The following is a 22,740-nucleotide window of genomic DNA, read 5'->3' as shown; positions in this document are numbered from 1 at the left end:
AATACAATAAAAGCGGAAAGTGTCGTCTATGATGAGCCTGTGCGGACTGCACAGGCTAATCGGGGATGACTGTTTACGCACACGCATAAGGCCCACTTTTCTTAAAACACGACTCATAAAATTTATGTTCACGTATGAATATGTTCTTGCATTTGTTTACCTACATGTATATCTAACACCTAACCTATCCAACATTTAAAGCGTATGCCCGCGCTCTGTGAAAAGGGGGTTTAATGCATGTGCGTAAAGTGTCGTCCAAGATAAGCCTGTGCAGTCCACACACGGCTAATCGGGTACGACACTTACCATCTTAACTGGATTTTTGCGAAGAAAAATCTTTCTGTACACGAATAATATCATAGAAGCGGAAAGTTTCGTCCCTGATTAGCCTAAGCGTACTGCACAGGCTAATCTGTGACGACACTTTACGAACATGCATTAAACCCCCTTTTTTACAGAGCATGGTCCATAATTATGCTTTCAACGGTGCACCTTTAATATTGTGTATGGATGTTCAAACATCGTTTATTCAGGTTCCTAATCTAAATGTCACCGCAAATGTTTGACATAGATTGCCATTTAACCTCTGTCACGATTGCCCATCTAAACATGGCTGTAACAGATAAGACGGGAAACTAATAAAAGCAAACGTAGGGCAGGCGATAACAAAATTATGTGGTCAATTTAAACGTACGTCAACATGGTTAAGAGGGGAGTTTAAAAAGTAACGTCATTTAAATTAATTGATTGAAGATTTGTTGATACATTGTGATTTAAATATTCGTAAAACTCTAATTTATTCATGCTAATGCTTGTGTATATACAAAGTGATAAACTCGGTCCAAGCGCCAGATGCATTTACTCCCTTTGAATTTACATGTTATGGACTTAAATAATGGAAACCAGCCATTTACATGACTTATGAAATTTCCCTCGCACAGTAATATCTGTTTAACTTAAGCAGAATTCTGTGGATCGTTGCGAATGGAAACGGACAGTAATCAGTGTACATGACACGTGTATGGAACGTAAATATTGTGCATTTAATCATCTATTGTTACATGTGTTATTGATACCTGCGTCATGAGATCGAGAATTCACCCCGGAGTTGTTGCTGGAATGGTAGGGGCAGTAGTGTTGTTGTCGGTTGTGATTTTGCGACGACCTGGTGATTTGCTTGGTGGAACATCGTGCGTCCAACCGCCAGAACCCGTTTATGGAGAGCCTCTCTTTCGGAGAAGCATTGAAGTCGCAAATGACGATGAAAGTGTATCGCTTCAAAATACATTGAGGGATGAAAGGAATAAACTGTCTAAAGACCTCAACGAAATGAAGCAGAAGCTTGGACGCATGGATTGTGAGGTAAATAGCAATTGTTTTTTCTAAGAAGAGACTTTCTTTTAACAGACAATATCATAAAAGCAGAAAGTGTCGTCCCTGATTAGCCTGTGCGGACTGCGGATCGCTTTTCTGATCTTTTCTGTTTAAAGAAAGTCTCTTCTTAGCAAAAATCAAGCTTATGCGGAAAGTGTCGTCCTTGATTAGCCTGTGCGGACTGCACATGCTAATCTGGGACGACACTTTACGCACATACATTAAACCCCATTTCACCGAACACGGCACATTAATAAATTTATAAATATTGTGTCATCATTTTTTGATAATTGTTTGCATGTATTTGCGGCTATTACCTCCCGCGAGATCTGGATCATCTGTTATACATCGAGTATATGTTTTGCATAAGCACAGCGTTTAATCGCCTCCAGCGACGGCTGTGGATCAGGCGACAACTGAGATACTGTATACATGGCGGTGGAAAGCGGAGAGAAAGTATTTCCCTATTTTTTATAATATACATATTGGATTGAGCAGGTTTGAGTGTGTTCTTTGAGAGCCTAAGTGAGAGGAACTTTGTGAACGTAATCCCTACCATCCTAGTTGCTTAGTTTTCAAGAAATCCGTTAGAATGTGGTAAAAAAATCAAACAAAATTCACCACTCTCTCAGTCAAACTCAAATTTCACAGGATTTAGACCAAAGATAAATATAAAAAACATTTTAGTGAAATCTTTAATCATGTTATTTCGGTTATTCCAAATTACCGCATCCCTCATGAACACATTTTTTATCAACTATTAAATTCAAGTGGGTTTTGAAAAACGGCTCATGCTAACGGATGTGACTATTTATTAGATGGTCATGATAACGGCTACGAAAATAAAATTTTGCTCATGTATTCGACTGAGACAATGTAACAATGGCGCGATGAGATGCGGACGTTATTCCCCTCTCAGAACTGTTAAATTGGTAATTGTGTGTACGTTCACAAAGTCTTTCTTACTTAGACTCTCAAAGAACACACTCAATCCTGCTCAAACTAATACGTAAAATATAAAGAATAGGGAAATACCTTCCCTACACTCCGCTTTCCACCGACATGTATACAGTATCTCAGTCGTCGCCTGATCCACAGCCGTCGCTGGAGGCGATTAAACGCTGTGATAAGACAGCATTCCAGACAAAGTAATGTTCACTTTCCTCTCCAGAATACGCTAACGACAATTGCTTGTACTGTATAAATAATGCAGTTTGACTCCAATGTCATATCGGAAACTATCCTAGTTATATACGTGTTGAAAAAAAAACAACATGTGAAGTGAATACGTTGATATGAAAAATACCAAATGTTTCAATTGTGATTTAATATTAATATAGTTTATACCATGTGAGGAAGATCTGATGCAGTTTCATTCATATTTGCTTTCCAAAAACGTGCAGTTTTAATATATATGTATGTAATCATCCATATTTTGTACATGTCTAATATTGTGCAAATACAAGGAAATATACGTGATGTGATGTATACTACGTTTTGATTTATAAACTGTTTTAACATGCATTTGACATTTAATACATAAACAAACATTCAATGCGGTTGATAAGGGATAAAAAATTGACAACCACTACAACAATTCAACCTTGTTTCTATTGAATTAATTAGATATTTGAAGTGTCAACCTTTAAATTCAGAATCATGATATACGCCGAATGTATTGTGTTAAAGATATATATTGTTTCAAAGTAAAGATGTGAAGCGTTACTAACGCTTAAATTTTTTTACCGATTTTGATGAATTATTTTCCCTTTATCATTTTTCTTTATCAAGCGAGTTTGTTTGTTTCTCTTGTTTAAATATAATTTAAATATGTTTAATATTGGATAATTCTTGGATATTTGTTATTTTTCCAAATTTCGAAACAGTCGTTTAAATCATAACTTATTCATTTGTATTACTTCGCTCAATTTTATACAGTGCTTTTCGTTATAAAAAGAGATAAAATGAGACCAGAAAAATAACCCGCCTTTAAATCTCTGTAAGTTTTTGCGTTTTTGTCAGAGACTTATATTAATTGATTTAAAGCTGTTCTTTTATTTCAATGAACAGAAAGGTCTTATTTTTTTATATAACCATTACACAAAATATATCGGGTGTATTATCACTGAAACTGAGGTCTTATTTTTTATATAACCATTACACAAAATATATCGGGTGTATTATCACTGAAGCTGAGGTCTTATTTTTTACATAACCATTACACAAAATATATCGGGTGTATTATCACTGAAGCTGAGGTCTTATTTTTTATATAACCATTACACAAAATATATCTGGTGTATTATCACTGAAGCTGAGGTCTTATTTTTTATATAACCATTACACAAAATATATCTGGTGTATTATCACTGAAGCTGAGGTCTTATTTTTTATATAACCATTACACAAAATATATCTGGTGTATTATCACTGAAGCTGAGGTCTTATTTTTTATATAACCATTACACAAAATATATCTGGTGTATTATCACTGAAGCTGATTTCATTCTTACTTACTTAAGTCAACTGGCTTAAAGGGACCAGTTCACGTAGTATTGTAAATTTTGAAGTTTGTCATTACATGTACATGTCTTAACTTGTATAAATTCAAGCATATTGACTAAAAAGTAAATTTGTAATAATTTACACATTTGCTTAAATGGGACCTTTTCACAGATTTTGACTTGTATTGAAGTTTGTCATTAAATGCTTTATATTGATAAATGTAAACATTGGATCTAAAAAGCTCCGGTTAAAAATTGGAATAAAATTAAAGAAAGAAAAAACGTAACCTTCCACTGGGCTCGAACCTGAAGTAAAAGTCTATCGCTTAGTCCATTCGGCCATCCGTGCTCATGCAATGAGAGGTTTTTTATATACTTTATATAAGCAATCCTCGTATTAGCACAGTTAGACACAGTTTTCGGATGCCAAAAGGCACATATCTTCGACGTGGATTTAGTCTAGAGCTAATGAATCAAATGAAACAGACAAGATAAGTTGGGACAGCGCATGACTGTCAAAACGGAGTTCATTAGATCTATGAGTCAAAACGGGGTTCATTAGATCTATGAGTCAAAACGGGGTTAGTTAGATCTATGAGTCGAAACGGGGTTTATAAGATCTATGGGCCGCACTCTGGAAAATCGAGCTTCATGTATGTGCGGAAGTGTCGTCCCAGTTTAGCCTTCGGAGTTCGCACAGGCCTATCAGGGATGACACTTTCCACAAAAACTGTATTTAAAAAACGAAAAAATTTTGAACATCGGAAAATGTCGTGCTGTGTGGACTGCACAGGCTTATCTGGGACAATACTTTTCTCATATGCATTTATACCTGATTTTTCAGAGCGCGGCGCATTTGTGAACCGACCAAACTGGCCTGTGAACCGCCAGGATTGTCCTTTGAATTGTTTTTGTTTGCTTGTAAACAGTCTTAAATGACTTGTGAGTCGTCTTCGTTGGCTTCTGACCCGCACAGATTTGCATGTAAACCGCCTAGATTGGCTTGTGAACAGCGCATATTGACTTGTGAAGTGCCTAGAATGGCTTGTAAGCAGTCTCTATTACTTCCCTGTTATTAGTCTCCCTTTAACTTACGTCATTTAGCTACGTCCAACAGTAAGTTGAGAACTGTTCGTTCATACGTCTTGAAACAAAAGCAAGTGTTATGTCCGGGATATAATTAAAATGAACCGTGCTCTATGAAAAAGGGGTTTAATACATGTGCGTAAAATGTCACTCAGCATAGGCTAATCTGGGACGACACTTTCCGATTTTATGGTATTTTCTGTTTAAAGAAAGTCTCTCCTTGGCAAAAATACAGTTTCGGCGGAAAGTGTCGTCTCTAATTAGCCTGTGCGGACTGCACAGACTCAACTGGGACGGCACTTTACGCACATCCCTTTCACAGAGCACGGCTCAAATGTATAGCTATTCACTTAAGCGGCGACTACATGTTCTCTTATATCTGATTTAAGTGACAATAACCGTTTTCAGATAAACAGATGCAAACGTTCAAATGCACGGAAGGCAGGCACTTTAATAATGAATAACATTATTGTCGTATTTAAGAATGAAAGATATTGACTACACAAAGCTTTTACGATAGTATTAACATATTCATATTTATTTTCTCTGAACTATCAAGAAGAAATACCATTTCGAAAAGTTTATTTATCGTACCATTGAGTTGTGAAAGCTAACTAACTTGCACAGACATTTTGAGTCTAATGAATTATAAGAAAACGGTAGAGAGTTAAATTGAATTTTCCTAACCTATTTAATGAATGTTAATAGGAACTTGTCAAAATGTCATGTTTTAAAACGTTTGTGAGATTATGTCTTAACGAAGAAAATAGTGTGCATTGTATGTTTTAATAAAACGATAATAAATATTTCATCTGTCGAAATACACATCATATTATTTTAAATCTTGTTATGAAAATAAAGTGAATAAAAATTTATAACGTATTCAATATTAATAAATACCCGTTAACAAAAGATGTTAACACAAACATATATTGAAATAACGAATGCATTTTAAAACAAACACACCATTAACAACACAAACGAGAATGGTTTAATAGAAATTTAGGAAGGTGCCAGAGCACAAAACAATGAATTAGCATTTATTATTTAGCCACGTTCTGTGAAACTTGGACTGCATGCACGGGCGTAAAGTATCGCCTAAGATAAGCCTGTGCATTTCGCACAGGCTTATCAAGGACGACACTTTCTTTTTCAAACATTTTTCGTTTACGGGAAATCTGTTCTTAACGAAAATCCAATTAAGGCAGCATGTGTCGTCCCTGATAAGCCGGTGCGGCCTGCGTAGGCTAAGCAGGGACGACACTTGACGCACATGCATTAAGCCAAGTTTTCTCAAAACGAAACTTATTTCAGAAAGAGGAAAGTAAGACCAACTCGGCCGGCGGTTGGTGCAAGAAAGCGAGCTCCGAGGACGGTGGAGAACACATGACCGATATGCCTCTTATCAAGAAACTTACCACATTTCTAAAGGGTAACCAATATTTCGTTGATTGAAGATATTTTATGCCAGCTTCTTATCTCTACAAGTCGTTGTATATTTGAAAACCACGGCGTTCTATTGAAATTAACATGTTTAGCAAGATTTGGCATCATTCCAGTGTCGTCATTAGGCACTGTTTATTATTAATGTTGCAGATTGAGATTGTAATTTATATTGTCACTCTGATTCATTAACTTTTCGTACGCGTTTACCCAGCGTCAAACAGTTCGCGTATTAACCCATTTATGCCTAGTGGACTCTCCCATCCTTATAAATTTGATCAATTTATTTTCAAAATTAGGGATGTCTAGTATATTTATTGTAATATTTATAATATTTCTTACAGAAATTGCTTTAAGCAAACAGCGCAGACCCTGATGAGACACCGCGTCATGCGGCGTCTCAGATCTCATCTGGGTCTACGCTGTTTGCCAATGCTCTTTTTCTAGACGCTAGGCATAAAAGGGTTAACTGTTGTTTTCGTCAGCTATACAATTTCAAAGCATGCAATTGTTTGTCTATGATTTAGGCAAAAAAGTCGGCAGCTTCGGTGATGGTCCTGGCGCCTACAAACGCGAGCTCTTAAAGCTGGGTGACGTGTCTTCATATGACGCATACGACGGCGCCCCCTATTGTGAAGAGACGAGCGAGGGGCGCGTCAGGTTCATGGATCTTACCGTACCACAATACGGAATTCCCATGTACGACTGGATCATATCTCTCGAGGTCGCAGAACACATCCCAAAATCATACGAACCAGTCTATATAGATAACATTGTGAGGCACAGCAGGGAAGGAATCATTATTAGCTGGGCTAGACCAGGTCAGGGAGGGCTGGCACATATCAACAATAGACCTCTCTCATACGTGGTTAGTCTCATGGAGCACCATGGATTTGGTCACGACAAGAATGCATCTAACACGTTGCAAATGGCTTCATCATTTGGGTGGCTTAGAGACAATTTAAATGTTTTTAGAAGAGAAAAGGAACACAATTTAAAATTATTTGAACAGTGGTATACATAATTCTCCACCAATAAATGTAAATGTTAAACACCCGTGTTTTCCGTCCCACCAATGTTTTTGTCCCTATTAAAATGCACGAGGCTTCTAACGCTATCGTATGAGCAAAGGCTATGATAAATGATAAACGTGGCTTTCAAATAAACAGTAAGCAAAGACAGTTAGATCTGTTATTTATAGTAATAACTGTATGATTTGCATGACAATTACGACAATTATATTATTAAGAAGAGTATTTAAATACTTTTTATCTCGTTAAATATAAACATAAATCGGGAAGGTTGAAGAACTCTGAGGTGTCTAGACAATCTGAATGTGTGTACTGGAAACAACTGAGCTCCATAAACTTATTTATTAATATTTTGGTAAACCGATCAAAAAATGCATCCATTTATAAACATAAGCATATTTCAAAAGCTTTGAGGAATTCAGAATGGAAAACCACTCCTTATTATTGTGTCATTTTTGCACAATTTCTTTTCCTTTTATATGACATATGATGTGGCACATTTTAAAAATATGTACTAAGATATAATATAAATAACTGTGAAGCAAGTTACCATGGGAATATATTGTTTCATTGCATGACAACTTACCTGTTTTGAAATATGCTATCTACATATATTCAACACTTAACATCAAAATTCCTGAACTCGTTTAATAAAATAGGGTATGATATGACAACTCTTCCCAGATCCTATATGTATGTCAAAGCCATGTCGAGTGAATAAGTATTCTCCTGTGATAGCGCAAATTGATTCTTGTATATAAACAAGGTTAACTGCGAACTGATTGCATCTGTATACTCATATTAAAAGGTGTTTTGTAGCAAACAGCTTCAGAACATTTGGTATGCCAAGTTACATGTACGTACCAAGCACGACGTTGCCAAGTGTTGCGCTCTGGTGAATAACTGCTGCAGTTAAACTTAATTAATTTACGCTCCTTTGAAATTACTTGATTTATCTATTATGATTAGTTACTGTTTAAGTCGGAAGAACATTTAGTCATATATTCACAGAAACTAGTATCGATAGCAGAAACGACAACGGTCAACGAGATATCAACTTTAAAAAAAATACTATCGGTTTATAGGGAAATTGTGCAGACCACTTCTCGACAAAATTACAAACCAAAACTTATTCAAAAATGGTTATACTAGATTGGTAATTAGTAATGGTATATTATCTTTAGATGCGATAGCTGGTGATACCTCTGTAGTAAAACGAGTAAGTCTACACTATGTTCTTACCAAGCGAAAAGACAAGTATTTTTCCGTTGACCCCAAACGCTTCCGAACACAAACATATTGTTTTTATTAGAGACAAACAGATAATTAAATAAACATCAATTTATGTTGTATTACAACACATGCGCTTTTTTAACGTTTAATTGTATTAATGTGGGCAGGTGCTTACGAGCGCAAATATCCTTGTAAATGAAGGTTTCATCAAATACATTTGAGACGCGTTCTAAGAAAATGGGACTTAATGCATGTGCATAAAGTGTCATCCCAGATTAGCATGTGCGGACTGCACTTTCCGCTTTTATGGTGTTTTTCGTTTAACGGAAGTATCTTCTACACGAAAATCCAGTTTAAGCGGAAAGTGTCGTCCCTGATTAGCCTGTGCGGACTGCACAGGCTAATCTGGAACGACACTTTACGCTCATGCATTAAGCCCAGTTTTCTCAGAACGCGACTCATTTGCTTCTTCTCTCAGTGAGCAGCATACTAACTGAAAATAGAACCCCGCATTTTAAAATCCTAAATTATAATCACTATTACCCATTTTATTCTTAAAAATGCAGTGATAGAGGTTTAAGCAAACTATTGTATACGGTTATGATTATTTCTCTTGCCATCAAAACCTTTCTTTCACTTTTAAATAACGAACAATAATGATTTGCCTTGGTCAATATGGCGTGTCGCTGACGATATCCCATTCTTCGCCCTGATTCCATTCATCTCTTAATAGCGGCGACATATCTTGATCAGATCCGACGTGTAATACGTTGAAAGCAATAAACTATGAAATAAGATCTATCGTATGTTCTTAACACGTTGGACTTGCTTGTCAATTTTCAGTTTATAAATAATTTAAAACAATGACAAATGATTAAAGCATGAAAGAATTTATTTCAACACCAATCATACGAATATGTGTATTTTGCTTTAAACGTTTATGTATAGTGGACTCTCCCATCCTTTTAAATTGGATCAATTTATTTCCAAAATTAGGGATGTCTAGTATATTTATTTCTATATTTAGAATATTTCGTACAGAAATTCCTTTCAGCAAACAGTGCAGACCCTGATGAGACGCCGCATCATGCGGCGTCTCATCTGGGTCTACGCTGTTTGCCAAGGTCTTTTTTCTAGACGCTAGTCATAAATGGATTAAACGTAAATTTGTTTTGATACGAAGTCAATCAAGCAATTACACAAACCATTAAGTATACCATAAGTTCCACCATTTAGGTTCATTTAAGTAAAATTTGCCCCATCAGCATCATTATCTTCATAATTTTAATCAACAGAATACCGGTAAACTTGAGAACGAACACATTTGCGGAGGTAAAGATTTAGTATCATACAAAATTATCATATTTGTAAGCATAAAATAAAATAAAAAATTGTAGGATTCAGTTGAATATCAGTTTTAATCATAATCATAGAACAAATATATTTTCAATGATCACTCGTGAATTAAATTAAAATCGGTATTCCACCGAATCCAACAAATATTCTCTATATAAATAAGTACATCAAGTAAGCTTATACACGTATTAACGCTTTCTTAACAATTAATTTCTTAATTCAGGAGACGGAAAAAAATTGAAATGAGCCTCGCTATAGGAAAATGGGGCTTAATGCATGTACGTAAAGTATCGTACATGATTATGGTCCGAAAGTAACATTTGAACAAATGTGCCACGCTCTAGGAAAATGGGGTTTAATGTCCCTGAGTAAAGTCTCATCCCAGATGAGCCTGTCCCGTCCGCACAAGCTAATCTAGGATAGCACTAAAGTCTTTTATAAAGTTTCATCAAAAGTATTTAGTATGCTGTAACACAATTTCATCAAAAGTATTAAGTATACTGTAACTAAGTTACTCATTTCTTATATTTACAATGAACAAACCACCATGATTTAATGTTTGGTGAACCCGAATGTGAATCGCACCGATAAAAACTGCACATAATAATAATAAAACGGAAATAATAACATGACCAATACAAATGACAGTACAACCATGAAAAACAACACAATAATAATACTTAGAAAAACAATCGCACAATAACAAAATAAAGGGAACACAATTAAAAATTACAAGGCAAATGCTTAACATTATTAATAAAACAATAACATGCCTATTTTGGACAGCCACCAGTTAAATGTTACAATAAAGGTAAGACGAGAACAAAGGGGCGACGTCGCAGCAATGTTTTAAATTCATGTTCTTTTCACTAATTGGTCGGTTGGAGCAAGATGTTTTACATCATGTCACGGATGTGAAACTAACCGCAAATATGTGTCAGCGATCGGCACGAAGTGACACGGACATGAGAAAGAGGGCGGCTATAAAACACACGCAATTGCTTAAACTAAATTACTTCAACACTTTTTTTAATCGGTAAGTGTATTAGTAAATAAACGAGATCATGTAATATATAGTTGTTTAACTAATAAGGTGTCTTTGTTTTTATATAAACTAAACTATTTAAACCTCTGCATATTTATATGCGTCAGTTCATTCACGTTTGTAATAGTTAATTGTAACAAAAATGGATCTAGTGAACAGAAAATGAATTTTAATAGCTGTTTTTAAATATTTTAATGGATATATATATATAAAGAAATTTTTTTGCATTTTATGGTGATTATGTGTGTATATTTATTAGAGAGATTGTGTAAATTTAGTTTTGTTGTAGACGCCATGTCTACACCAGTAGCTTTATTTCTTCTTTGCGTCTGCATTGCGTCCGATGTGATGGCAAACGTTGAAGGTAACTGAGATTTGTTTATATAATATGAATTGTTTGACTACGATTGTATATGTAATGAATGCACATAGATTATTCTAACATGATACCTGTTTAATGCTCTGTACACAAATAACACACTTATCGGCAATATCGTGTGTGTCGTTTCTGTTGAGAATCTCTCTATCTTATTTCTACCGCTAATTCACATCAAGAAATAAGGATCGATTCAAACATTATTCTGTTATTACATATGCCTATGCATTGTTTTCTTTTCAAATTTGACAAGCATTGTATAACAGTTCAAATAGGATATGTATGCAGGATATGTATGCAGGATATGTATGCAGGATATATATGATAGGAATTCGCATATTATTAAAATAAACAAGAAATATCTTTTAAAAAGATATACGGCGTTGATGGTAGTTGGAGTTGGTGAAAGGTAAAGAGTTTAATGAATGAGATCAAAGATAGCGAGTGTCTTTTTCTGTGCAGTTCTTAGCTGCATTACACGCAGTACGGGATGTTACGCGGAGTTTTCGCGGCTTATTTTACATTATTTCAAATTGCTGGTCATAAACCTATAGAAACAAAACAAAAAACCAAAAGAAGAATGGAAGTGAAATTAAAACATAAAACCCGCAACACACGAAGTATCCGTACATATTTTCAATATTTATACGCGCGTTCTTCGAACAAACCTGTTTTAGTGGTTTGTCGGGCATTGCTATTTGATTCGATTATTAACAGTATCGAGAATCATCGCGCTCATGTTTAATACATTAGTCAATATGGTGGAATATTTCTTGTTAAATTAATAAACAAGAGCTGTGTTCTTGAATCACAATGCCCCCTACTGCGCCGCTTTGAAGCAATATATTTTACCTTTGACCTTGAAGGATGACCTTGACCTTTCATCACTAAAAATGTGCAGCTCCATGAGATTCGCATGCATGCCAGATATGGAGCTGATATCTTCAATATTGCAAAATTTGACCTTTGACCTTAACCTTGAGGGATGACCTTGAATTTTCACCACTCAAAATGTGCAGCTCCATGAGATACGCATGCATGCCAAATATCGAGTTGCTATCTTTAATATTGCAAAATTTGACCCTTGACCTTAAAGGATGACCTTGACCTTTCACCATTCAAAATGTGCAGCTCCATGAGATACACATGATGCCAAATGTTAAGTTGCTATCTTCAATATTACAAAAAAAATTACCTTTGACCTTAACCTTGAAGGATGACCTTGACTTTGACCTTTCATTACTCAAAATGTGCAGCTCCATGTGATACACATGCATGCCAAATATTGAGTTTATATCTTCAATATTGCACAATTTGACCTTTGAAATTGACCTTAAAGAATGACCTTGACCTTTCACCACTCAAAATGTGCAGCTCCGTGAGATATGCATGAATGCCAAATATCAAGTTGCTATCTTCAATATTGCAAAATTTGACCTTGACCTTGAAGGATAACCTTGACCTTTCACCACTCTAAATGTGCAGCTCCATGAGATACACATGCATGCCAAATATCAATTTACTATCTTCAATATTGCAAAATTTGACCTTTGACCTTGACCTTTCACCTTGAAGGATGACCTTTACATTAACCTTTCACCACTAAAAATGTGCAGCTCAATGAGATACACATGCATGCCAAATGTCAAGTTGCTATCTTCAATATTGCAAAAGTTATGGGCAATGTTAAAGTTTTCGGACGGACGGACGAACAGACGGACACACTGACGGACGAACAGACAGACTGACTGACTGACGAACAGACAGACGGACAGTTAAAAAACTATATGCCACCCTTCAGGGGCATAAAAAACTTATGCCGAAAGTTAAAGTTTTCGGACGGACGGACGTATGCCATATAGTTGTCCTTTGACCTTGAAGGATGACCTTGACCTTCCACCTTTCAAAATGTGCAGCTCCATGAGATACACATGCATGCCAAATATCAAGTTGCTGTCTTCAATATTGAAAAGTTTTCGGACGGACGAACAGACGCCATATATTTGACATTTGACCTTGAAGGATGACCTTGAACTTCACCTTTCACCACTCAAAATGTGCAGCTTCATGAGATACACAATACACATGCATGCCAAATATCGAGTTGCTATCTTTAATATTGCAAAATTTGACCCTTGACCTTAAAGGATGACCTTGACCTTTCACCATTCAAAATGTGCAGCTCCATGAGATACACATGATGCCAAATGTTAAGTTGCTATCTTCAATATTGCAAAAAAAATTACCTTTGACCTTAACCTTGAAGGATGACCTTGACTTTGACCTTTCATTACTCAAAATGTGCAGCTCCATGTGATACACATGCATGCCAAATATTGAGTTTATATCTTCAATATTGCACAATTTGACCTTTGACCTTGACCTTGAAGAATGACCTTGACCTTTCACCACTCAAAATGTGCAGCTCCGTGAGATATGCATGAATGCCAAATATCAAGTTGCTATCTTCAATATTGCAAAATTTGACCTTGACCTTGAAGGATAACCTTGACCTTTCACCACTCTAAATGTGCAGCTCCATGAGATACACATGCATGCCAAATATCAATTTACTATCTTCAATATTGCAAAATTTGACCTTTGACCTTGACCTTTCACCTTGAAGGATGACCTTTACCTTAACCTTTTACCACTAAAAATGTGCAGCTCAATGAGATACACATGCATGACAAATGTCAAGTTGCTATCTTCAATATTGCAAAAGTTATGGGCAATGTTAAAGTTTTCGGACGGACGGACGAACAGACGGACACACTGACGGACGAACAGACAGACTGACTGACTGACGAACAGACAGACGGACAGTTAAAAAACTATATGCCACCCTTCAGGTGCATAAAAAACTTATGCCGAAAGTTAAAGTTTTCGGACGGACGGACGTATGCCATATAGTTGTCCTTTGACCTTGACCTTCCACCTTTCAAAATGTGCAGCTCCATGAGATACACATGCATGCCAAATATCAAGTTGCTGTCTTCAATATTGAAAAGTTTTCGGACGGACGAACAGACGCCATATGTTTGACATTTGACCTTGAAGGATGACCTTGACCTTCACCTTTCACCACTCAAAATGTGCAGCTTCATGAGATACACATGCATGCCAAATATCAAGTTGCTATCTTTAATACTGAAAAAGTTATGGCCAATGTTAAATGTTTCGGACGGACGAACAGACGCCATATATTTGACATTTGACCTTGAAGGATGACCTTAACCTTCACCTTTCACCACTCAAAATGTGCAGCTCTATGAGATGCACATGTATGCCAAATAGCAAGTTGCTATGTTCAATATTGAAAAAGTTATCGGACGGACGGACTTAAAGTTTTCGGACGGACGGACGGACAGACACTCTTACTGACAGACTGACTGACTGACGGACAGTTCAACTGTATATGCCATCCTACCGGGGGCATACAAATAATATGTATCATGGTATTGTTGAAAACACATTAAGAATCTATTAATGACATACCATAATTATATCGCTGAATATCTTCATTTAAAATATTTCTGGTCTAAAAAACCAGTTCACCTAGTTCACGTGATAGCGTCTATATTATATAACGATTAGTTTACTGGCCGCGAACTGACCCTGATACCTTGCGGGTTGGAATGCAATGCATTAAGTGAGGCCACGCTTCCACTGCAGAAACGACGGCTTGTTTAAAATTGTATTCTTTTACATGTTTAATGTTCAATTTCGAAATCAATTTAAAATGGTTTGGCCAAAACGAATATCAGGATAGGGAAAAACGATACTTTTATGAACTTAAATATACTAGTACACAGACTGCATTATGAAAGTAATAATAACTTAATATGAGAACATAGCCTTTAAGTTCAAACGCTCTGACGCTGGCAATCCTCTGAAAATAAAAGGTGCACACACAAACTGTATTGATGTAAAGAGTTGAGTGTAACATTTAGTGTCTACAGTTAATCAAAATAAAATGTGTAATGACGCTCAAGTAAAAACTGTTATATGTTCCAGTTTGTAGTTTGAAGTCAGATACAGGACCTTGCGATGGCTTATTCCCAAGATGGTACCACGTGAACGGAGTGTGCAAGGAGTTCGTCTACGGCGGTTGCAAAGGAAACCGGAATAACTTCAAGATGCGGGAGGAATGCGAGCGGAAATGCATAGTTTGTAATCTGCCTGCAGTAAGCGGGAACTGCGAGGCATATATGCCCAGTTGGTACTTCGTCAACGGAGTCTGTAAGGAGTTTGTATACGGCGGTTGTGGGGGAAACGGTAACAGGTTCAAGTCGCTAAATGCTTGCAAGAGTGCATGCACGATCAAACAACATTAAACGTAGTTGTGATACATGCATGTAGAAACATCATAAAATCGACTGTGGGAACGTATACAGCGATAGTAATGATACTTTTCGCTTTATATATGCGGAAGATGGCCTTAATTATAAGTTTATATGGAACAATGATATACGTTTATAAATAACATTTATAAACCTGTTCTTCTTGTTGTTTACCAGTGTGTATACATTGTTTTAAAGATCGTGTTTTAGTTGTACAAACCAAGATATCCCTATAACAAGAGGGCCATGATGGCCCTGTATCGCTCCACTGTTTTTTATGCGAAAAAAGCGTGCAATGCGCATGGGTTGAAATGTACTCAAGCATGTGACTTTCTTTTTCTATCCCTCTTCCCACTGGGCGCTTAAAGGTGGAAGGGTGAGCATTTATATATATAAATTTGACCCCAGGGGCATAATTTGAACGAACTTGATAGAGAACTATTCAATTTCACTACATACCAAATTTGGTAGCCCTAGGCCCAATGGTTATGGACAGGAAGATTCTTAAAGTTTGCACAAAAGAGGCTTTATATAAGCATATGTTCAGTTTTGTGACCCCTGGGGCAGGGTCAAATTTGAGCCCAGGGGAAAAATTTGAACAAATTTGGTAGAGGACTATTAGATGTCACTACATACCAAATTTAGTAGCCCTAGGCTCTATAATTATGAACAAGAAGATTTTTAAATTTTGCACAAAATAGGCCTTATTTAAGCATATGTTCATTTTTGTGACATTGGGCAGGGTCAAATTTGACCCAAGGGGTAGAGAACTTTAAGATTTTATTCCATACTTAATTTGGTAGAAATAGGCCCAATGGTTATGGACAAGGATATTTTTAAAGTTTGCACAAAATAGGCCCAATATAAGCATAGGTTCATTTTTGTGACCCCTAGGGAACGGTCAAATTTGATCCAAGGGGCTTAATTAAACAAACTTGGTAGAGGACTATTAGATGTCACTACATACCAAATTTGGTAGCCCTATGCCATACGGTTATGGACGATAAGATTTTAAAAATTTGCACAAAATAGGCCTTATTTAAGCGTATGTTCATTTTTGTGACCCCGGGGCGGGGTCAAATTTGACCCCAGGGGCATAATATGAACAAACTAAGTAGAGAACTATTAGATGTCAATACATACCGAATTTGGTAGCCCTAGGCCCTACGGTTATGGACAAGCAGATTTTTAAAGTTTGCACAAAATAGGCCCAATATAAGCATATTTTCATATTTGTGATCCCCCGGTCAGGGTCAAATTTGACCCCAGGGGCATAATTTGAACAAACTAAGTAGAGAACTATTAGATGTCAATACATACCGAATTTGGTAGCCCTAGGCCCTACGGTTATGGACAAGCAGATTTTTAAAGTTTGCACAAAATAGGCCCAATATAAGCATATTTTCATATTTGTGATCCCCCGGTCAGGGTCAAATTTGACCCCAGGGGCATAATTTGAACAAACTAAGTAAAGAACTATTAGATGTCAATACATACCGAATTTGGTAGCCCTAGGCCCTACGGTTATGGACAAGAGATTTTTAAAGTTTGCACAAAATAGGCTTTATATAAGCATATGTTCATTTTTGTGACCCCCGGGGCAGGGTCAAATTTGACCTCAGGTGCATAATTTGAACAAATTTGGTAGAGGACTATTAGATGTCACTACATACCAAATTTGGTAGCCCTATGTCATACGGTTATGGATAACAAGGGCTGTTTGTAAAACATGCATGCCCCCCTATATGGGCTATAAGTTGTAGTACCAGCCATTGTGTGAATACGTTTTTTGTCACTGTGAATGGTGGTGGTGGTGGTGGTGGTGGTGGTGGTGGTGTGTAGTAGTAGTAGTAGTAAAAGTAGTAGTAGTAGTGGCAGTAGTAGTAGAAGTAGTAATAGTAGACATGGTAGAATAAGTGGTGGTGGTGGTGGTGGTGGTGGTGGTGGTGGTGGTGGTGGTGGTGGTGGTGGTGGTGGTGGTGGTGTAGTAGTAGTAGTAGTAGTAGTAGTAGTAGTAGTAGTAGTAGTAGTAGTAGTAGTAGTAGTAGTAGTAGTTGAAGTAGTAGTAGTAGTAGTAGTAGTAGTAGTAGTAGTAGTAGTAGAAGTAGAAGTAGTAGTAGTAGTAGTAGTAGTAGTAGTAGTAGTAGTAGTAGTAGTAGAAGTAGTAGTAGTAGTAGTACTATTAGGTGTCACTACATACCGAATTTGGTAGCCCTAGGCCCTACGGTTATGGACAAGGAGATTTTCAAAGTTTGCACAAAATAGGCCCAATATAAGCATATGTTCATTTGTGTGACCCCCGGGGCAGAGTCAAATTTGACCCCAGGGGCATAATTTGAACAAATTTGGTAAAGGACTATTAGATGTCTCTACATACCAAATTTGATAGCCATAGGCCCAATGGTTATGGAGGGGAAGATTTTGAAAGTTTTCACAAAATAGGCCTTATATAAGCAAATTTTCAATTTTGTGACCCCCGGGGCAGGGTCAAATTTGACCCCGGGGGCATAATTTGAACAAATTTGAAAGAGGTTCACCCCAGGAACATTTGTGAGAAGTTTTATCAGAATTTGACTTGTAGCTTAGGAGAAGAAGATGTTTAAAGAAAAAGTTAACGCACGGACGCACGCACACACGCACGACGGACACAGGACCATGACATAAGCCCTGCTGGCCTCTGGCCAGTGGAGCTAAAATTGAGTTTGTTTAGATCACGATTTTGAAATTGAAATTATCTGTGAAGAGTGAACATAGGTAATTGATATCAATATGGCAAGGAAACTCTGATCCTTTTGATTAAAGATGATATACACAGTTTGTCTCCCATGAACAATTCCAGAATTGTAAATAGTAACTACATGTAACATAACAGCCCCGTAGAGATAAATAAATTAATTAGTTATTTATCCATATAACATATTGTTTATTCATATAACATAAATATTATGTTTTATAATATAACAATATAGAAATTAAGTACAGATAATATTAATAATGTGATAGGAATTTATAAGTAAATTTAATTATCATAATTGTATGTCAGAAATTATCAAGAGATGTTTAATAATATGACAAAATCATGTATGCATTTCAGAAATTGAATAATGTTTTAATAATGTAAGAAAATGTTAAAAGTTTATTTACATTAATATTTATAAATAAAATAACTGTTGTAATTAATGATACATTTTATATCATAATAATAAGGGTTCTATAAAAAAAAATATTTTAATGTTAGAAACAATAATAAAATAAATGAAGTTTGGAAATTTAATAATTAATCTTTGTGATATATTGGCCATGATTATAGGATTTGAAAATTATAATTCTTTAATTAAGATCTCTTGCAAGTAAAAACCAGACATACCTTTACATTCATTGTTAAAGTAGGCTAAATCAACAATTTGAAAGGTCAAAAATAATATACACTAGACAAATGAATCTGTTACTCAGCGACTTGTATTGAACAAGGTATCCAAGTTGATAAAATGGTCAAAAGTACTGCCGCTGGAATTCTAATCTTATTAAATTATCTCTTAAATCCATTAAACTATGCGATGAAGACGATTACAATAATACCTTATTATCTCCAGAAGTAGTCAAATCGGATGTCTGAAAGGAATATCCGATAAATGGGTAAACACGTGAATAATTTGGTTACACCATTGCCGGGGAGTGTCATTTTGGAACAGTACTTTAGCGGGTAGCCAATTGGCAAGTAGCACATAGTAAGGGAACTCTTTGACCAAGCCAATTAGAAATCAAAGAGTAGTCAGTAAAACGCTTTGACCAATCAAATATGTTATAAGGAATAGTATTATTTTAGTTTTATGTCGAGATGCTTGGTGTAGAAAGGACACTCTTGGCTTAGATTTTGGGGTGATTAGATCGAGAAAGATCCAATCATGTAGTTGTCAGACTGTACTTATATATTTGAAAATATGAATTATATTAGATATTAAATTGAACTGGAATTCACTTATGGCGTTGTTGTTGAGCATTTTATTCCACGTTGTTATACGGATAAATTGACATTAATAGAAAGGGACGGACGTACTTGCCCTATTCGCAATGTAGCAAAATGTAGTTAATGCGAGTCACGTCATTATGGCAATATGCGCATGACGTGTAATCGAACGATTAGTTACACACTGTTAAATGAAGAGAAATGAACTTTGTGTGTTATCCACGAACAATAAGCGATTACTAACATACATAATTCTCATGTGTGTGTTAATGCGCACATGTGTTCGTGAGTAGGTTTGCATGCGCGTTGTATGTTGGCGTAACTGCGTTTATGTGAGGTAGTTGTAATAATGTTTAACTATAACAAGATGTGTTTGTGAAACACAATGTCCCCCTATATGACCTTGACCTTTCACCACTCAAAATGTGCAGCTCCTTGAGATACACACGCATTTCAAATATAAAATTGCTAGCTTCAATATTGCAGAAGTGACATTACATGAGCAATTTTGACCCATATATTTGACCTTGAAGGATGACCTTGACCTTGACCTTTCACCACTCAAAATGTGCAGCTCCATGAGACACACATGCATGCCAAATATCAAGTTGCTATCTTCAATATTGCAAAAGTATTCATAAAATAAGCGATTTGGGCCACATATATTTGACCTCTGACCTTGAAGGATGACCTTGACCTTTCACCACTCAAAATGTGCAGCTCCATAAGATACACATGCATGCCAAATATCAAGTTGCTATCTTCAATATTGCAAAAGTATTCATAAAATAAGCGATTTGGGCCACATATATTTGACCTCTGACCTTGAAGGATGACCTTGACCTTGACCTTTCACCACTCAAAATGTGCAGCTCCATGAGATACACATGCATGCCAAATATGAAGTTGCTATCTTCAATATTGCAAAAGTATTAATAAAATGAGCGATTTTGGCCACATATATATTGACCTCTGACCTTGACCTTAACCTTTCACCACTCAAAATGTGCAACTTCACTAGATACACGTGCATGCCAAAAATGAAGTTGCTATCTTCAAATACAATATAGCAAAAGTTATTGCAAAATGTTAAAGTTGGCGCAAACCAACCAACCAACAGACCAACCAACAGACGGGGCAAAAACAATATGTCCCCAACTACTATAATGGGGGACATAAAAAGTAGCACTTTGTCGTGCAGTATAGTTTTGCAAACCGTCTGAAAGACGAAACTTGGAAGCGTTTTCCAAGAAACGTGACTTCAGAAGTATGGTTTAATCAGGATTTATTAGCTTTCCACTATACACTTACATCGAAACTCATTGAAACATCTAAATCAGATGTTTGCGCCTTCGATTCGTTCGATATTTCTTAATAAAATATGGGCCGTGCTCTGTGAAAAGGGGATTTAATGCATGTGCGTAAAGTGTCGCCCCAGATTAACCTGTGCAGTCTGCACAGGCTTATCAGGGACGACACTCCGCCTTAACTGGATTTTTGCTAAAAAGAGACTTTCTTTAAAGGAAACAAATCATAAAAGCGGAAAATGTTGTCCCTGATCTGGGCTGAGACATCAGGCACATGCATTAAGCCCCCTTTTTACAGAGCACGGCCTATTTATATGGTTATCCAGAGCAAAATCGTACGTCATGGCACACTATTAATTCTTTTGTCACATGCAATGTCATTTATTAACAAGAGCACCGCCTTTCGGGTGCAGACCGCTCATCTATTATTTTTTTAAAGGTGAAGGGACTCTCATTTTCAATCACAAAGGAGGGAGGGGTGAATCAGGGGGGGGGGGGGTATAGTGTGAGGGTGTGGTGGTAATTTGTGAGATGATCTTAAAAAAAAAAGTTAATTGGGGGTGGGGTGGGGGTATAGTGTGAGGGTGTGGTGGTCATTTGTGAGATGATCTTAAAAAAAAACAAAAAAATTAGGGGGGGGGGGAGGGCACGGGGGATGGTTTGGGTGGAGTCTATTGTGGTATGTCAGTTAAGAGTAGTTTTGTCAAAGTATCAATCAAATGTAATCATAAATAAAGAAGTTATGGCAATTTTAGCAAAATTTAATAATTTGACCTTGATAGTCAAGGTCATTCAAAGGTCAAGGTAAAATTCAACTTGTCAGGTACAGTAACCTCATGATAGCATGAAAGTATTTGAAGTTTGAAAGCAATAGCCTTGATACTTAAGAAGTAAAGTGGATCGAAACACAAAATTTAACCATATATTCAAAGTTACTAAGTCAAAAAAGGGCCATAATTCCGTAACAATGACAACCAGAGTTATGCAACTTGTCCTTTTACTGTACCCTTATGATAGTTTATGAGTGTTCCAAGTATGAAAGCAATATCTATGATACTTTAGGGGTAAAGTGGACCAAAACATAAATCTTAACCAAATTTTCAATTTTCTAAGTATAAAGGGCCCATAATTCCGTCCAAATGCCAGTCAGAGTTACATAACTTTGCCTGCACGGTCCCCTTATGATAGTTAATAAGTGTTGCAAGTATGAAAGCAATAGCTTTGATACTGTAGGAATAAAATCGACCTAAACACAAAACTTAATCAAATTTTCAATTTTCTAAGTATAAAAAGGGCACATAATTCTGTCAAAATGCCAGTCAGAGTTACATTACTTTGCCTGCACAGTCCCCTTATGATAGTTAGTAAGTGTTGCAAGTATGAAAGCAATAGCTTTGATACTTAAGGAATAAAATGGACCTAAACACAAAACTTAACCAAAATTTTCAATTTTCTAAGTATAAAAAGGGCACATAATTCTGTCAAAATGCACGCCAGAGTTATCTAACTTTGCCTGCCCAGTCCCCTCATGATAGTAAGTAAGTGTACCAAGTTTGAATGCAATAGCATTGATACTTTCTGAGAAAAGTGGACCTAAACGCAAAACTTAACCAAAATTTTCAATTTTCTAAGTATAAAAAGGGCACATAATTCTGTCAAAATGCATGCCAGAGTT

The 22,740-nt window shown here is 36.3% G+C and overlaps 2 protein-coding genes across 2 annotated transcripts; both read left to right on the top strand.

Annotated features, from left to right (window-relative positions):
* Positions 1-689: 689 nt before the first annotated feature.
* Positions 690-7,459, top strand: LOC127879737 (uncharacterized). The gene is made up of 3 exons (XM_052426756.1): positions 690-1,362; positions 6,279-6,396; positions 6,935-7,459. Exons 1-3 carry the CDS (start codon positions 1,084-1,086, stop codon positions 7,429-7,431), a joined length of 894 nt encoding a protein of 297 aa, XP_052282716.1. The 5' UTR covers positions 690-1,083; the 3' UTR covers positions 7,432-7,459.
* A 3,508-nt stretch (positions 7,460-10,967) lies between these two features.
* On the top strand, positions 10,968-15,948 carry LOC127878003 (actinia tenebrosa protease inhibitors-like). The gene is made up of 3 exons (XM_052424360.1): positions 10,968-11,063; positions 11,362-11,436; positions 15,466-15,948. The coding sequence occupies exons 2-3, from the start codon at positions 11,367-11,369 to the stop codon at positions 15,783-15,785; spliced, it is 390 nt and encodes a 129-aa protein (XP_052280320.1). The 5' UTR covers positions 10,968-11,063; positions 11,362-11,366; the 3' UTR covers positions 15,786-15,948.
* Positions 15,949-22,740: the final 6,792 nt, after the last annotated feature.

This window comes from Dreissena polymorpha, chromosome 4 (genome assembly GCF_020536995.1).
Source record: "Dreissena polymorpha isolate Duluth1 chromosome 4, UMN_Dpol_1.0, whole genome shotgun sequence".
NCBI classification, from domain to species: Eukaryota; Metazoa; Mollusca; class Bivalvia; order Myida; family Dreissenidae; genus Dreissena; species Dreissena polymorpha.
This window is presented reverse-complemented; position numbering and strand designations above follow the sequence as displayed.

Coding starts and splice junctions, on each gene's coding strand:
- LOC127879737 (XM_052426756.1), top strand. CDS start 1,084: ATGAGATCGAGAATTCACCCCGGAGTTGTTGCTGGAATGGTAGGGGCA. Junction 1,363..6,278: donor TTGGACGCATGGATTGTGAG/GTAAATAGCAAT, acceptor AACTTATTTCAG/AAAGAGGAAAGTAAGACCAA. Junction 6,397..6,934: donor ACTTACCACATTTCTAAAGG/GTAACCAATATT, acceptor TCTATGATTTAG/GCAAAAAAGTCGGCAGCTTC.
- LOC127878003 (XM_052424360.1), top strand. CDS start 11,367: ATGTCTACACCAGTAGCTTTATTTCTTCTTTGCGTCTGCATTGCGTCC. Junction 11,437..15,465: donor TGTGATGGCAAACGTTGAAG/GTAACTGAGATT, acceptor TATATGTTCCAG/TTTGTAGTTTGAAGTCAGAT.